A 16,741-nucleotide genomic window follows, 5' to 3' on the forward strand; every position below is an offset into this window, starting at 1 on the left:
TTCTGTTCTCTGAGGCGTCAGCTGGATCTTGAAGGGCAAATAGGACGTGACAAGATGGTGGAGGGTGGACATTCCAGGTGGGGGGGGCACCAAAGCTGACCTTTGCAGTGGATGTCCCACCTGCTACTGCTGAGAATCCAGGGCTTAGCTGGACTGTGGGAGCCGGTGGCCCTCACGTGCCAAACCAGGGGCCTGGGTAGATCCCAGGGACCTATCACTTCTGTAATCATACTAGCCAATGCCAGTGTCTTTACCTCCTGTCAGTGAAGGAAGAGGAAAGAGTGGAGCTTGAGTCTCCTGAACCCACTGTACAGACAGTAGAGACACTGAGACCTGGTGAGGCCCCCAGCAAGGCTGGATTGGGCCAAACATGGAACCTGGGGCTCGCTCAGCCTCTTGATGCCTCTCATCACCGTTTACTTCCTCTGTCCTCATCGCTCTTCCTCCTCTTTCTAGCCTCCCTTTAATTCATGTCTACTCCCAGTCTCCACACTCCTTCCTCCACCTCTGTGTTCTTCTCTCCCACTCCTGGATCCATGAATCCTCTACTCCCGTTCATACCCACTCCATCTTCTCTGACCACACTCTCTGCTTTCTATGCTGATTTTGTCTTCTCCACTACACTGTCTCAGGCCATCTGCTCTCTTACCATAGTCTGCGTTGGCTCTTGTTCCTTCCATGCCTGCTCCTCCCTGACAGCTGCTGCCTCACTCCCACCCTGTGTTACCTCCTGACTGAATCTCTGCCACTATTCTCATCTCCTGTGGCATGTCTTGCCTTCTCTGTCTATATCCACATATGTTGATCTTTATTAACCTGTCTCTCTCCATCTTTGCCCTGCTGCTTGTACCCACACTAACCCCCTTTGCCATCCCATCCTCTTTACTTCACCCCATCATAGGCCATCGACTGCAACCCTAACCGAACCTCCTCCTACCTTGAGGGCGCCTCCTCAGCCCCATCATCCACCCAGCCAAGACCCACTATGCACAAGGTAGTGGAGGGAGGGTGGGCGGCACAATTTTGGCCCCAGCCCCCAGCAAAAAGATCCAGAGTGCCCTCCCTCAATAGCCCAGGGAAAGGTCATGCTGACTCCTCCCTCCCCTTTCCCTTCCCTCCCCGCACGGTCTCACTCTGCTCTAACCCCAAACTTCAACTGCATCCCACCCCATCAGGCCCTCCAGGGGTGGATTCAGCAGGGAGCCTCTCTACTCTCTGTGACCCTTGCTTCTGTCTTTAGCTGCTTCACGAGGAGCTGGCGTTGCAGTGGGTGGTGAGCAGCAGTGCCGTGCGTGAGGCTGTCCTGCAGCATGCCTGGTTCTTCTTCCAGCTCATGGTGAGACATCCTCCTCCCCACCTAGAGTGAGGCCTCTATGGAGACCCTCTTCTAGAGAGAGATGCCCCATGAGATTGCACCTACGACCCTTAGAAATGACATGAGACCCCCCCCCACAAATAAGAGATAGGAGATGCCAAGGGGCTCTCTCCCTAGAGAAGAATCCCCTGAAACTCATTTGAAGCCCCCTCCACAGAGAGAGGACCTCACCCACCTTCTCTATGAGATTATCTAGTGAGACCATTGAAAGATCCCTAACCCGGGAGACTCCCTCTCACTCCCACAAGAGATCGCCCCAGATAGACAGGGAATCCCTTGTGAACAGACTTGAAATGCCATCCAAACTTTTCAAGAGATGGTGAGCAATTCCTTCTCACTACAATCCCCTCAATCTGGTGAGCCAACCCGGGCCTCTACCAGACCCTCAAGCCCCTACTCACAGACTCTGCCCCAAGAGACCTGCTCCAGTCCCTCCTACACAACCTCCCTTCCTTATGCTCTGCCTAGAACCCACTCAGGTTCTGCCTAAGGTCACTTCCAACACAACAAGGTGCAAGCCCCATCCACAGGCCTCAGGCACAACCCTGAGCTCTCCAGTCCCAGCCCTGGCTCCTCCCCTCCCCCAGGTGAAAAGCATGGCACTGCACCTGCTCCTGAGCCGGAAACTAGATACACCCCGCAAGCTTCGCTTTCCTGGGCGTTTCCTGGATGACATCACTGCCCTGGTGGGCTCTGTAGGCCTGGAGGTCATTACCCGCGTCTACAAGGTGAGGAGGGAGGTGCCTGCAGCACCAGGGTGCGCTAATCCTGCATAGATGTTCTTTACCGTGACACCATGAATCCTATTTGCTGGAGGGGTATGTTCATTCATTGTCTGTCTTTTGAATACCCACTGTGTGTTCAGCCCCATGCTGGGCACCAGAGACAACAGAGAGCAGAACAGACCTGCATTTGCCCTGATGGAACTGATCTTTAGGGAAGACTAGAAGGAGTTGAGGACCAATACAGGTGATGTCTAGAGGAAGAACATTCCAGGCAGGCAAATAGCAAGTACACAGGTACTGGGGTAGAACTGTGCCTCTGAGCTGATAGAGGAACAGTGAGGTGTTTCATAATGGAATCGACTGAACAAAGTGGGGGATAGTGGCGGTGGCGAAGACATGACAACAGATCCATTAGCCCTTTTGCAGTGCCAGAGTACAGTAGGTGCTCACCAGATAGACACTGATGTTCTGAGAGCTTGATGACTGTGCAGGCCCTGGATCACTAATTCTAATACCCATAGAAGCTAAGCAATAATAATAATGAAAATAATATTGAGCATTTACTGACTGTTTTATATGCATCTAAGTACTTTAGGTTGTTATCATTTCATTCTTCCAGCAAGTCCATAAAGATAGCAACACGGGCAGAAAATGACTGAGTCAAAATGACCTAATGCCCCAGGAGTTCAAACTCTAGCCCATCAACTCCAAAGCCCACATCCTCACCTCACTACCAGCTTCCTCTGGGAGAATGGGGCTTATGGTGGCCCACGGGCATGTATCTGTTAACCGTAGCCAAAGTGATTTGTAATGAGAAATGGGACTTCTAGATTTGATGGGAACTTTACAGAGTTTTGAAACACCCTGTCTGGCCCAAGTTAGCCTTTGTGCAATCCCCTGTGACCTCTGGGCTGGTCTCAAAGGTCTCAACCTTGTTTCATTGGCGTGTCCCTGAGGGCTGGCATTCCCAGATTGTGAGGAAACACCTTCAGAAATATCTGTGAGGCGTTGGTGACAGGCCGCAGTGGTTTTATTCCTTCTTGTGCCATTTATTGAACACAGACTACCAGGTTCCATGCATAAGGCAGACCTGTCTTTGCCCCCAAGACTCAGAGCTCCGGTGCTTCTGTATTTCATTTTTTGGGTTGCAAAGAACTGAGGGCCACTGAGATTAACTTGTGAGGCTAAAGAATGACTTAGAAGTGCAAGAGGGGCAGAGTGAGTACCAGCCAGGCCTCAAAACACCGCATGGGTATTCCTTACACTTCCCAGGGGTATCCTGTCCTGTTCCCTCTGCTCAGGATGCCTTTCTCTCCTTGGATCTTTATTGTCCTTCAGGCTTCTCTTGAAACAGCGCCTTGTTCTACTGCCTTCAGAATACATAGATCTATCTGGAATCCTTTAGTTTATGATCTCTCCCTCCTCCCTGGCCTCCCCTTCCCTCATGTACATACATAAGACTGCGAGCCAGACAAGCAAAAGAGACTTTTATCTGTGTCACTCACTGGTGCATAGTAGATGCTCAGTAATTGATGGATGAGGCCATGTCAGTTAGAGCAGAGGTTAATTTGCATGGACATAAACACAAATGTCTTGAATGTGTCCTATGTTTAATTCTAAGCATAAGTGGGCTGCAGGGGGTAGGGGATAGAAGGTGGCCTCCACAATGTGGGCCTGATCATCTCGGTTCAGCCTGGCACTGCCACATTAGGCATTGCAAGAGATAGGGAGTGGAGGAGGGTGGGACGTGAGGACATAGGATCTGTCCTTTCCATAAATGTGAACCACATCACTTCCCCAGAAATCTCACTGGCCAGAATATGGCCATTTGGTTAGATTCAGCTGCAAGGGAGCCTGGGAAATGGAGTCTGTGTACAGTTCAATGCTGAAGAGTGCCCTGATACCTGAAGAGAAGAGGATGGGAAGGGGCTGACCCTTGACGAAAGCCAGGCTTCAAGCAGGGACCCTAGGCTTGATGCGGCCAGTGGGTGTGGTTGACTCACCCCTGTGTCTCCAGGATGCAGAGCTCGCTGAGCGCCTCAATGCCAGCCTGGCCTTCTTCCTCAGTGATCTGCTGTCCCTGGCAGACCGCGGCTTCGTCTTCAGCCTGATCCGGGCCCACTATAAGCAGGTAGGAGTTTGTGTGACGGGCACAGTACGCCTGCATATGACTGACTGGCTGGGTGGTGGACACTACCATGTCACTATCGCCTGTACCTTTGACCCCACAGGTAGCCACGCGGCTGCAGTCAGCCCCCAATCCAGCAGCTCTGCAGACCCTGCGCATGGACTTCACCCGTATCCTGTGCAGCCACGAGCACTACGTGACCCTCAACCTCCCCTGCTGCCCTCTGTCACCCCCGGCCTCTCCCTCACCTTCCATATCCTCCACCACCTCCCAGGTGGGTCGATTTTATTTCATCCCTTTGACTTATGACCTCCCACCTTAAGCCCATCATCTCTGCTTCCTTTATCTCTGTCCATTTCATTGTGGTCCACTGTCCATGGGTCCACTGTCCCTTACCTCTAATTCTTCACCTTCACCCCTCAACCTTAACTGTTCCAGGAGAATCAATTCTAATATCCCACTCCTAAACCCTAACTTCAGACCTCCCTCTGATTTTGACCCCAGACCCTGTCACCACACTCTTCTGACTTTCAACCCCATGTCACTGTCTCCTCCAAATGAACTAACCTTTCACCTCTGACCTTTGATCACAGGCACCGCACTGCCATCCTTGTTTTCTCCCCCTACCCTCTGCAGAGCTCCACCTTCTCCAGCCAGGCTCCAGACCCCAAGGTGGCAAGCATGTTTGAGCTGAGCGGGCTGTTCCGGCAGCAGCACTTCCTGGCTGGGCTTCTGCTGACAGAGCTGGCTCTGGCTCTGGAACCTGAAACTGAGGGGTAAACACAAACCTGTCTGGCCCCAGGGCGGATGGGAAGGTCTGGAAGCTCTAGCTACTCTGCCCTGAGCACTGCATTACCCCACAGGGCATCCCTGCTGCACAAGAAAGCCATCAGTGCCGTCCACAGCCTGCTCTGTGGCCATGACGCCGACCCCCGCTATGCTGAGGCCACTGTGAGGGCCCGGGTCGCCGAACTGTATCTGCCCCTGCTGGCACTCGCACGGGATACACTGCCAAGGCTGCACGACTTTGCTGGTCAGGGGGCCAGGGCAGGTTGGGGTCACAATGGAGGGGCTTGATTGATTGCCCAAGGCTCAGGTCGGTTAAGGTGGAAGAGCATAAGCATGAGCGTAGTATGGATATTAGGGTCAGAAGGCAAGTTCAAGTCTGTTATAGGGCCTCAAATAAGTCATTAACCTTTCTGAGCCTCAAGTCAGACATATAGAATGGGGACAGTGGTAGCACCAACTACTTCCTAGGGTTATGTGGACATCAGCTGTAGTGCTGGGTCATATTGTTAGTCATGGTACATGGGAAGTGTTATAACATTTTAGGACATCAGAATAAAAAGATTATTGGAGCCTGTATTTGTTCATGCACTCATGTCCACATTCGTTGGCAATATTGAGGAATGGTATGTAAAGTGGCTGAAATTTGTGGGTTGAACCCCTTCATTTGGGAGAAACTCTTAATTGTTATCTCTTGATTTTTTTTTTCCTGCTTCATTTTCTTACTTCTTCCTCCTGGGACTCCAATTACATGTATGTTAGACCTTTTGATTATATCACGTGTCTGCTGTGTTCTGTCTTGTCGCCCATTATTTTCTCTCTTTCTCTGCTTCAGCTGAGGAACTTTTGAGTTCCCTATGTCTATCTTATGTGATATGCATTGTTCTGGTAACCCCATCCATTAAGTTCTGAATTTCAGATGTTATATTTTCCAATTGCAAAATGTCCCTTTGATTTTTTTCACATAGATTACAATTTTCTTTGAAATTCTCCATCTTTTTACACACCTCTGTCCACCTTCACCTCTACTTTATTTTATAGTCCTTGTTTGCTAACTTCAACGTTTGGTCAATTATGTGATAACTTGTATTTCTTTTTCTCTCTTAACATTTCCCTGCCTCTTCACATGTCTTAGAGTATTTTATTGTTTTTTGGAAAATAAAACAAATTTTTGTAAAAGAATTTTTAGGAATGAAACATCTTCTCCCAGTGAGAGTGTCTCTTCTCTCTTAGATAGAATAAGGGGCTTATCCACTCAACCCAGTCAGGAATTGAGCTGGGCTGGAGCTATAGTTAGCCTCAGTCTACCTTTTATGTCAAGGAGCTCTAGGTAAGACCTATTGTATACTTATTGGCAGCTCCTCCGTCTGGTGAGAATTTCTTCAGTGGTAAGGAAGGTATACTTTTAAGGTCATAGATTTTGTAACCACATGTTTTGGTTAAAATATTTGCTCCACCATTTACCTGCTATGGTCCCAAACAAATAACTTAACCTCTCAGTGCCTCAGTTACCTCATCTGTAAAATGGGGATGATAAAAGTACTTCTTGCACAGGGTTTTGAAAATGAAGAGTTAATACTTCAAAGTGTCCAGAACAGCACCTGGCACACAGGAAATTCTATATAGGCACCAATTGATACTATAATAATAGCATCGGTCTTTACTGTTGTTGTTATGGTTATTATTCCTGAGGACTTGGCGCATTCTAAGAATTGAGCATTTAGCAGTGGCCAGAGCATTTATGGTCCCGGCCTTTGTGGCTCTTACCAAGGGCTGCACAATGAATGTATCTAATAATAAGAATATGTGATCTCTGGCTGTAGATAACTGGAAACCCCACCATGGTGAGAAGTAGAGGTGGGGTATCTGGGAAGCCTTCCCTGAGGATTTGACTTTTGAACTGGAATTTGAGAGACAACAGTTAGTAAGAGCTTATTCTTCTCTCCCCTTATGTTTCCCCCTAGAGGGCCCAGGTCAACGGTCAAGATTGGCCTCGATGCTAGATTCAGACACAGACGGTGAAGAAGACATTGGAAGCACCATCAACCCTTCTGTGGCCATGGCCATTGCTGGTGGCCCCCTGGCACCTGGTTCCCGGACCAGCATCTCCCAAGGCCAAGCGACAGTGAGTACAATGGGGCTGGTCCCCAGAGACACCATCCAACTTAGTAATAGAAGTTACATAAAACACAAATCAGCCAGTACTCATCTAATAGGAAGTACCCTGTCTCATCTCTGGCTCCAGGCTTCTCGTTCGGGCTGTCCCCTCTCTGCTGAGTCGAGCCGGACCTTGCTTGTGTGTGTGCTGTGGGTGCTGAAAAATGCAGAGCCAGCCCTTCTGCAGCGCTGGGCTGCTGACCTGGCCCTCCCTCAGCTGGGCCGTCTCTTGGATTTGCTGTACCTTTGCCTGGCTGCCTTCGAATACAAGGTTTGGGGGTGTGGGCAGGGGTCTGGAGTACAGAAGGCAGGCTGGGTGTTTTTACAGGACCCGGGGTGCTGTGGGCTGGCATGAAGGGGTGGATGTCTTTTTTTTTTTTTTCCAGACTTATTTATAAATACAATAACTGGGGTACAAGCCAGAGGTGCATGGGGTGAGAGGATTCACCAGAGACGGAGTAGGGAACAGACTAGGCAGACTGACTGAAATACACTGCTAAGGGGAGCAGTGGGTGAGGCAGGAGAGGTCTGCTGCACTGTGTGGGTCACCTCCCTGGCCAGGGATGGAATTTGTGCTTCAGTGGCTGCAGATAGCTTATAGTGAAGCATTTTAACCTGTTGTGCCACCAGGGAGGCCCCAGGGGTGGATGTCTTTATGGTTTCTGCATTTTTGCCAAGCCAAAGAGGAGAAGGAAAATTGAGTTCAGGAGTAGAATTTGGAAGTTGCCAAGGAAAGAACTCTGTGTTCAAGCACAAGTTCCTAGAGGTAGAAAAGAGCCAAAAGAAGAGGGATTAGACCTGCCCAGGTCCACCTTGCCCTCATGCTCTACCCTTCCAGGGGAAAAAGGCCTTTGAGCGCATCAACAGCCTCACCTTCAAAAAGTCGCTGGACATGAAGGCTCGCCTGGAGGAAGCCATCCTGGGCACCATAGGAGCACGACAAGAGATGGTGCGCCGGAGCCGAGGTAAGAGGGAGGTTTCCCCATACGCTCATCCCAACCTGCATCTGACTGCCCCAAGAGAGGGACCACCCCTTCCTCTCTGTCCAGCTGACGTGTCACCCCTCTGCTCATGGACTGCCCTCACACCTGCTTGCTGCTCATCAAGCACCCCCCACCCAGTCTCCTCGGGTTGCCCCGCAGTGTATTTTGGTGCCGTGCAGTTCTCACAGCCATGTGTTTCCTTCTGTCTACACATCTGTGATCACGTGCCTGTGTCCCAGAGAGGAGCCCATTTGGGAACCAGGAGAACGTTCGCTGGCGGAAGAGCATCACACATTGGAGACAAACCTCAGACCGTGTTGACAAGTGGGTGTGGGCAGGAGGTAGTGCCTGGGATCAGATCAGTTTCCAGGGAATCGGCACCCATGGGGGCACCCAACGAAGGGGGAGAGCCGCGTTGGGGTGGAGCTCCCCGAGCCCTTCCTCTTCTTTAGAACCAAGGATGAAATGGAACATGAGGCCTTGGTGGATGGGAACTTGGCAACGGAGGTGAGCCTGGTGGTTCTGGACACACTGGAGATCATTGTGCAGGTAGGGCTTCATCCAATACCTTTCCTGCCCTCTGGCCTCACCAGAGCACCTCGTGATCTCTGACTGTAATCGCTCCATAACCACCCTAGTCTCTAATAGCTGGGTTTCTGATCCCCCAGACAGTGGTGCTGTCAGAGGCCCGGGAGAGTATCCTGGGTGCAGTCCTGAAGGTCGTGTTGTATAGTCTGGGCAGTGCCCAGAGTGCTCTCTTCTTGCAGCATGGTCTGGCCACACAACGGGCTCTGGTGTCCAAGGTGAGTGCTGCTCAACAACTGCCGTTACTTTCCGTTACAACCACAGTTCTTAGAGCCATGGTCACACCCATCACTGAGTACTCGCTCTGTGCTAGGCACCTCCATGACACTCCTCAGCTACCATTTACTGAGGAAGAAACTGAGGCTCTAAGTGACAAAATCATTCGCTCAGTCATACAGTAAGAGCCAAAATCCAGGTCTGACAGCAAAGCCTGCTGTGCTTAGCCATAGGGGGGCACGCGGACAGATGCCCTTGCAAGCATCCCCACTGCGGCCCTGTGAGCCAGACCCAGGAGGGACTGACCACTGTCTGTCTTGACCCTGGGGGGCAGTTCCCAGAGCTGCTGTTCGAGGAGGACACGGAGCTATGTGCTGACCTCTGCTTGAGGCTCCTACGACACTGCGGCAGCCGCATCAGCACCATCCGCACGCATGCCAGCGCCTCACTCTACCTCCTCATGCGCCAGAATTTCGAGATTGGCAATGTAAGGGGGTGCTGAAGGCAGTTTATGCAAGGCTTGGGGAGAATGACCAATGGGGGGTCTTGCTTGGGAAGAGAGGTGAAGTCATCAGATAAACATCCTGAGGGGAGGTGCCCCCACCTTTGCCCTCACAGAACTTTGCCCGTGTGAAGATGCAAGTGACCATGTCGCTTTCGTCCCTGGTGGGAACGACGCAAAACTTCAGTGAAGAGCACCTGCGACGATCACTAAAGACCATCCTCACCTATGCTGAGGAGGATGTGGGGCTGCGGGATAGCACTTTCGCTGAACAGGTGATCCTGTTGACCCCCCGCCCATCACCTGGGTCTCTGTCCACCCAGCTAGCCTTGACACCATCACCTTGGCTCTTCGCTTCCCAGTGTCCTCATTGGCCTCCGGTTATTTACCTGCTGCAGGTGCAGGACCTAATGTTCAACTTACATATGATCCTGACGGATACAGTGAAGATGAAGGAGCACCAGGAGGACCCTGAAATGCTCATAGACCTCATGTACAGGTAAGACAGGCCAGGTGGTACCTGGAGCCACTGTTACACACAGACAGATCAGGGGAGAGTAGGTAGTGAGCTGTAGGTTGTGAGTGGAACAGATGAGTTACTACACTAAGAGCAGAGGAACCTACAGATAAAGATGACAGCTGGAAACAAGGACAAGTGAGGGGGCAGATGGGAGAGACAGGGGAGATGCTAACAGCAGTTGCAGGGATTACAGATCAGGGGAGTAAATGATTTGGAGGAGGGGTGAGGGATATACAGTAAGAAATCAGGATGTGAGAGGGCAGGCGATGAAGGAACATAGGGACGGGCCTGCGTAGATGGGTGAGCTGGTGAATAAGCAGGAGACCAGTGACTAGGGCATGACTTGTGGATCCAGATGGCAGTGATAGCAGGACAAGTGAGAGAATGACACCGGATGCAATATAAAGATGAGCAGTTGAGGGACTAGAGAAGTGAGGAGACGGGGAATAGAGGAAGAGGGCGATGATGGACGTATGAATGGAAGACAGGTGAGGTGTGGCACAGAGAGGGAAGTAGGTGAAAGATTGGACAGGTGCAGAGACTTTGGAGGGAGTACAGTGGGGAATCTGACTGTCAGTGGGAAGCAGGTAGAAGGACAAATGAAAAGAAACATAAGTAGAATAACAGGGAAAGAGACAATTGAAGGGATGGACAGGTGAGGGGTGGAGAGCTGAGTCAGATGTGGGGGTGGATAGGTACTGTGAGAAGGTTGGTGGTTAGTGTGGCAGAGGGGTGAGGTAACAAACAAAAGGGGTAAGTCGGGTAGGTGGTGGAAGACAAGGTGAGTCCCCCTCCTCACTGCGCCTCATCTGGGTGCCAGGATTGCCCGGGGCTACCAGGGCTCCCCAGATCTTCGGCTGACGTGGCTGCAGAACATGGCAGGGAAGCATGCTGAGCTGGGCAACCATGCGGAGGCTGCCCAGTGCATGGTGCATGCCGCCGCCCTGGTGGCCGAATACCTGGCTCTGCTTGAGGACAGCCGGTATCTGCCTGTGGGTTGCGTTTCCTTCCAGGTAAGCCACCAGGCAGGAAGGGGGTGTCGTGTGGGCTGGGGACTGGGTTCTGACACCTTGTCCTACCCCAGAACATCTCATCCAACGTGCTAGAGGAGTCCGCCATCTCCGATGACATCCTGTCGCCTGACGAGGAGGGCTTCTGTTCCGGGAAGCACTTCACAGAGCTGGGGCTGGTGGGACTCCTGGAGCAGGCAGCTGCCTACTTCACCATGGTGAGGCCTTGGGCCGCTGCAGGACTAGGGCTAAGTGGGGGGGGCCTTGTAGGTCAACTGACAGCTGATACCTGCTCTTAGAGACTCAAGCTGCCTTTCCTGGCAGGAGATATGAAGAGGAAAACAGGATCACTCAAAGGGTTCCATTACCTATCTTTCTCCCATTAAAACTCTGGCCTATGGCCTGGTTATAGTAAGCCTTCAAAACACTTAGCTATTATTTTGAAACAATTTTATTACAGAAAGCTTCAAGCACATAGCAAATGCCTCCTACTGAGCATTTAAATTCAGGCACCTCTACTTCCTGTTTTATCTCCTTGATGTTTAGCTCTGCTTTGCTTTTTTTTAAACATATAAAAAGATGAGAATCACAATTTTCACAAGTTGATAAAACCACCTGTGATGTCTAACTGGAGTATATTTAAACCCTTGATATTCAGGATAGGCATCATCTGGAAGCTCTTAGAAGTAGTGTCCTGGCACCCCAGCATTTTAACAAAAGCTTAGTGATTCCTCAGGCCTCAGAGAAGTTCCAGCTCACATTAAACCCTAGATGCACAACCTTAACACCAAGTACTTTCCCCTCACATTTGCTTGTTTGTGTGAAGGCAAACATGTTTGTGTGTTGGAGACCTGAACTTTATTCCAAGAGGCCCTCTGACTTGCATGGGGCCAGTTGTGTTCCTAAGATGTCACTTTACCTTCCCTCAGTTTCCCCTGAAAAAAAGCCAGCAAGTTTTGTTTTGTGTTTTTTTTTTCTTTTTTTTTTTTCCCTGCAATGCCTACTGCTCTGGAATCTCAGAGACAAAAATTTCATTGGGAGAATCCAGAAGGGGAAAGGTTGGGACCCATCTGGGGCAAGGGTGGTCAGGGTAGGCTTCCTGGAGGAAGCAATGGTGGCTAGATCTGTCCGTGGAAGAGTCCTCATGTGCCCGTCACGTTCACCTGCAGGGCGGGCTCTATGAAGCAGTGAATGAGGTCTATAAGACTCTCATCCCCATTCTGGAAGCCCACCGTGACTATAAGAAGCTGGCTGCCGTGCATGGCAAACTACAGGAGGCTTTCACCAAGATCATGCACCAGGTGGGCCCAGGAACCCCTCTTTGTACTTGACCCTTGGACTCGGTCCCCCAAACTCAGCTGACCTTGACCTTTCTCTTCCCCACAGAGCTCAGGCTGGGAGGTGAGTCAACCCTACCTAACCTCTAAAGCCCCCTTGACAGTTGGTCAGCAAAGGTCAGCAACCACCAGAGGGCGCTGAAAGAGCACAGCTCTTTCTGAGCCTGAAGGCTCAGGCTCTGGCTGAGCCCCCACTACTTCCCCCTTTCCCTCAGGTTTTCCTCCCCCACCCCAGATCTTGAGGGCAGCTTGTGACTCACTCAGCTGGGAGCTCTCCCAAGATACCCCTCCCTCTGCAGAGCCAGCTCGGTCACAGCCTAGGAGGGGTTCCCCCCACTCCCTGTCTGTTTCTCTTTGTCTGTCTCCTCATGGCTTGGTCTCTTCCCTTCATCTCTCCTCTCCCTGTCTCTCCCCATCTTGTTCACTTTCGTTGTCTCTCCCTGTCTTTCCATCTTTCCCCTAGGATCTCTGTTCTTCATTTCCAGTTAATGCATGCTCCCCCTCTCCCGCCTCTCTACACTTAGGTCTATTTTTAGGCCTCTCCTAGTTTGGGGAGAAATTTCTGGCCAAAGATGGCAGAAACCCAGAGCCCAGGAGGGAGGGCAACATGGGAGCCAGGTGGGGCCGGCAGTCCCCTTGTTGGATCTCTGGTCTCTGCCCAAGGAGAGACAACATAACCAGGACCCTGGGGGCCGGGCTCTGACTTCTGGCCTCTCTGTGACTTTGTGTATCTGTTCCGCCCCTCCCCCTGTTCTCCTCGTACCTGCCCCACCTGCCGGCATCTGCCTCGGTGAGTGCACATGGGAGTCTCCCCTTCCTGTCCAGCGGAGGGTAATATATGCGGGGTGGGATCCTCCTTCCAAACTAAGGCTGGGGGTGTGGAATGTCCTAGAACAAGGAAGCCAGAGCCTCTGTTCCACAGGAGATAGTCATGTTTTCCCAGAGTCACTCAAGCATTTATTGAGCACCTGCAGTATAACCAGACCTGTAGACACTGAGGACACAGCTGTGTGCTGTGGAGTCTTAGACCTAACTTCATACTGAGATCTAGACTCTTGAGGAACTGCATGGGGCGAGAGGGTGAAACAGAAACTAAGGACTTGTTTTAAATGAGGATGAGGTGTGGTGGAGATAGGAGACAGGGCTGGAGAGACAGAACGAGGGCATGGCCACCCGGTGGTGAGCTGAGTCCAGACATCTATATCTCAGGATGCCCCCTACTTGTGCCCATGACCTAGTATTCTTAGAGTCCTCTATGCCCATCAGCTGGTATCTCAGGTCCCGTTCCCATGCTAGCCTCTTCCCCATATGGGACTCTGATGCAGGGATACCTCCCAAAGCAGCTTCCCAGGGCAATGTCCCTTCCCACAGCCACAGCGTGTTTTTGGGACCTATTTCCGAGTGGGCTTCTATGGTGCCCACTTTGGAGACCTGGATGAGCAGGAGTTCGTGTACAAGGAGCCATCTATCACAAAGCTGGCTGAGATTTCACACCGGCTAGAGGCATGTCTGGGTAGAGGTGGGTGGGTGGGGCTTGGGCTTGCCTGGAATGGAATGGGGGGCGCACCTTGTGCCCCAAGTCAGCCCCATGTCTCCTAGGAGTTCTACACAGAGAGGTTTGGGGAGAATGTGGTTGAGATTGTCAAAGACTCAAACCCTGTGGACAAGAGCAAACTTGACCCACAGAAGGTAAGGACTCCTGACCATCCTCCGAGGGGCCCCAAAATGCTGTCCTCCCACACACTCCAAGTACTGTTTCCTCAGGACCCTCAAATCCTGTCTCTCCAGAAAATATCAAAGCGTATCTCCCTTTGGGACTCCCAATCCTAGCTCTTGGGGCATTCCTAAATATCTGGACAAAGAGAGACCTGGGAACCCCAGACTCAAAGTCCCCAGTCCCAGGGAGGTCCAAATCCCTTTTATCAGGGAGGATTCTGCAGGGAGGCTGGCAAGCCTGGAAGTGTGCATGTTGGGGCTGTGGGAGCCTCACTCCTGAGCCCTGTGCCCCAGGCCTACATCCAGATCACGTATGTGGAACCGCACTTTGACACCTATGAGCTCAAAGACCGGGTGACCTACTTTGACCGCAACTATGGGCTTCGTACGTTCCTGTTCTGCACGCCCTTCACACCTGATGGGCGTGCACACGGGGAGCTTCCAGAACAGCACAAACGCAAAACGCTGCTCAGCACGGACCACGCCTTCCCCTACATCAAGACACGCATCCGCGTGTGCCACCGGGAGGAGGTGGGTGAGGCCCCAGGGGAGGGGTGCATAGAGATCCCGATTCAAAAAAAAAAAAGGTATCCTATATCCCAGTCTCCAGACTCAGTTCTCTATTTCTAGACCCCGCCATCCCAAGGCTGGAACAGAGCCAGACCAAAGTCCCAGAGCCAAAGATAGCTGAGCCAGGACCCCCACCCTGCCAAATCCAGGCAGGCATAAGTCCTCAACTGTTGTTTATTGCACCCCCTCCATTGCACCCCTTCCCTACCATGCAGATGGTGCTAACACCAGTGGAGGTGGCTATTGAGGACATGCAGAAGAAGACTCGGGAGCTGGCCTTCGCCACTGAGCAGGACCCGCCTGATGCCAAGATGCTACAGATGGTGCTGCAGGGCTCTGTGGGGCCCACCGTGAACCAGGTATGGCAGTGGGGGGCGCAGGCTGTCTGAGGCTCCCAGAAGTCATGCAGACTGCCTCATGAGCCTCCATCATCCCATAGGGTCCCCTGGAGGTAGCCCAGGTGTTTTTGGCCGAGATTCCAGAAGACCCCAAGCTCTTCAGGCATCACAATAAGCTGCGGCTCTGTTTTAAGGATTTCTGCAAGAAGTAGGCCTGATTCCCTACCATAGCCCCTTCAACCTGCCATTATGGCTCTCTGCCACCTGACCCCTAGTCAAACCTGTCCAGCAACCTGGCCTTCCCACCCCCCACAGCCTCTTGCTATACCTGATCTCCATTATGGATCTCCTGCTTTTCTCATTCCATTAAGTCCCTTATACCTATCTGACCTCTATTTAGATGTCCTGACCCATCTCATGAATTTCCTCACCTCTAATCTTGGTTCTTTCCCAAGTGCCCGCCCCTGAGCATCTCCTACATGTAACCCTCAGGTGTGAGGATGCACTGCGGAAGAACAAGGCTTTGATTGGGCCAGACCAGAAGGAGTACCATCGTGAGCTGGAACGCAACTACTCCCGCCTCCGGGAGGCGCTGCAGCCCCTGCTCTGTCAGCGCTTGCCCCAGCTGCTGGTACCTGCTGTGGCTGGCCTCAGGTGTCTAACCCTGACCCCAGCCCACAGAGAGGGCAAGAGGAGGCAGGCAGAGATAGGCTCAGGATCCAGCTGTTCTGTACACACATATCAGTGCTTGCCCTTGTGGCTTTGCACAAGCACGTGAATGTGCAGATGTGTACACAAATGCAAGTGCTGATAGCCAAAGCAGATCCTAGTGGATCAGTTCCCAGACCAGTGACTTCATCTTTCTGAGCCTCAGTTTCCCTATCTATAAAATGGGTGTGATTCTTATCTCTGGTGATGAATTCTAAGAGAGAATCTGTGAGTCCATGACCAGATCATAAAGGATATAAAAGTTGCAAGGAAGACCCTCAAAGGATCCTTGGTGAAGGAGGAGTGAGAAGGAAGAGGTCTGGGAACACTATGGAATTAGAGGGGAGGTTGTGCCCATGCTGACCTACCTTATTCCTCCTTCAGGAACTCCTTGAACAGAGCAAGTTTCCGGAAGGCAGACCTCTGAACCCATAGGGCCTGAAGCCACACACAGAGGAGCCAGCACAGTGGCCTCAGCTGTGTCTTCCTGGAGTCTCCCCACTATCTATTTGGACATGGAGTGGCCACGTTGCATGTGGGGCTGGGCCCATGTGCCTTGTCTGTCCCTATCTATATGCACTGATGCTTCTTACCTTTTTTTAATTTAAAATGGTTTTTTTAAGCAGCCTGTGTGGTGTGGTCCCTGGAGGTGGTCCTATGTGCAGTCTGTCCTCACACCCTGACCTTGGGCAGACACTGAGAACCAGTGTCTGCTCGGGACACTGCAGGGACAACAGATGTAAATTCCTGCCCTTATGGAGCTGACATTCTAGTGGAGAAGGCAACACACAAAGGACAATGTCTCGTGTACTGGGGGAATAATAGTAGCATTTATCAAATTGTTGCCCAGTGCCCAACCCTGTACTAAATGGCTCCCAGCAAGACCGCACTGTTTAAAGTCTTTTTGTGTGTGTTTTAGCCTGAGGGACCTCCCTAAGTCCCCTCCCTGCCTCAAGGTTCAAGAATCTTCTCAACACCACTATTCCCTGGGCAGCATTCTTGGCCCTGTTTTACAGGTGGGGAAACTGAGACACCTAGCAGCTAAGGATTGCCTGGCCTGGGATTAGAGCCCAGGTCTGTCTGGC

The 16,741-nt window shown here is 51.6% G+C and overlaps 1 protein-coding gene across 4 annotated transcripts in view; it reads left to right on the forward strand.

The window, feature by feature from the left end:
• Positions 1–16,281, forward strand: part of DOCK6 (dedicator of cytokinesis 6) — a 39,585-nt gene extending 23,304 nt beyond the window's left edge. For 2 of the 4 annotated variants that reach the window (XM_012729733.1, XM_012729734.1), the window contains 27 exons: positions 902–994; positions 1,241–1,336; positions 1,963–2,103; positions 4,118–4,231; positions 4,332–4,502; positions 4,865–5,004; positions 5,092–5,261; positions 6,979–7,139; positions 7,260–7,442; positions 8,010–8,136; positions 8,394–8,478; positions 8,607–8,703; positions 8,823–8,957; positions 9,290–9,442; positions 9,574–9,732; positions 9,856–9,956; positions 10,798–10,990; positions 11,062–11,205; positions 12,157–12,288; positions 12,374–12,388; positions 13,702–13,827; positions 13,924–14,013; positions 14,335–14,571; positions 14,826–14,969; positions 15,050–15,156; positions 15,441–15,602; positions 16,041–16,281. In XM_012729733.1, coding sequence (XP_012585187.1) covers positions 902–994; positions 1,241–1,336; positions 1,963–2,103; positions 4,118–4,231; positions 4,332–4,502; positions 4,865–5,004; positions 5,092–5,261; positions 6,979–7,139; positions 7,260–7,442; positions 8,010–8,136; positions 8,394–8,478; positions 8,607–8,703; positions 8,823–8,957; positions 9,290–9,442; positions 9,574–9,732; positions 9,856–9,956; positions 10,798–10,990; positions 11,062–11,205; positions 12,157–12,288; positions 12,374–12,388; positions 13,702–13,827; positions 13,924–14,013; positions 14,335–14,571; positions 14,826–14,969; positions 15,050–15,156; positions 15,441–15,602; positions 16,041–16,083 — 3,519 coding nt within the window. In that variant the 3' untranslated portion in view covers positions 16,084–16,281. The remainder of the gene's footprint in view (positions 1–901; positions 995–1,240; positions 1,337–1,962; positions 2,104–4,117; positions 4,232–4,331; positions 4,503–4,864; positions 5,005–5,091; positions 5,262–6,978; positions 7,140–7,259; positions 7,443–8,009; positions 8,137–8,393; positions 8,479–8,606; positions 8,704–8,822; positions 8,958–9,289; positions 9,443–9,573; positions 9,733–9,855; positions 9,957–10,797; positions 10,991–11,061; positions 11,206–12,156; positions 12,289–12,373; positions 12,389–13,701; positions 13,828–13,923; positions 14,014–14,334; positions 14,572–14,825; positions 14,970–15,049; positions 15,157–15,440; positions 15,603–16,040) is intronic. The other 2 variants (XM_012729732.1, XM_004689010.2) reach the window with 1 other exon arrangement.
• Positions 16,282–16,741: the final 460 nt, after the last annotated feature.

This window comes from Condylura cristata, unplaced genomic scaffold (genome assembly GCF_000260355.1).
Source record: "Condylura cristata isolate star-nosed mole 26May11 unplaced genomic scaffold, ConCri1.0 scaffold00025, whole genome shotgun sequence".
NCBI lineage: Eukaryota > Metazoa > Chordata > Mammalia > Eulipotyphla > Talpidae > Condylura > Condylura cristata.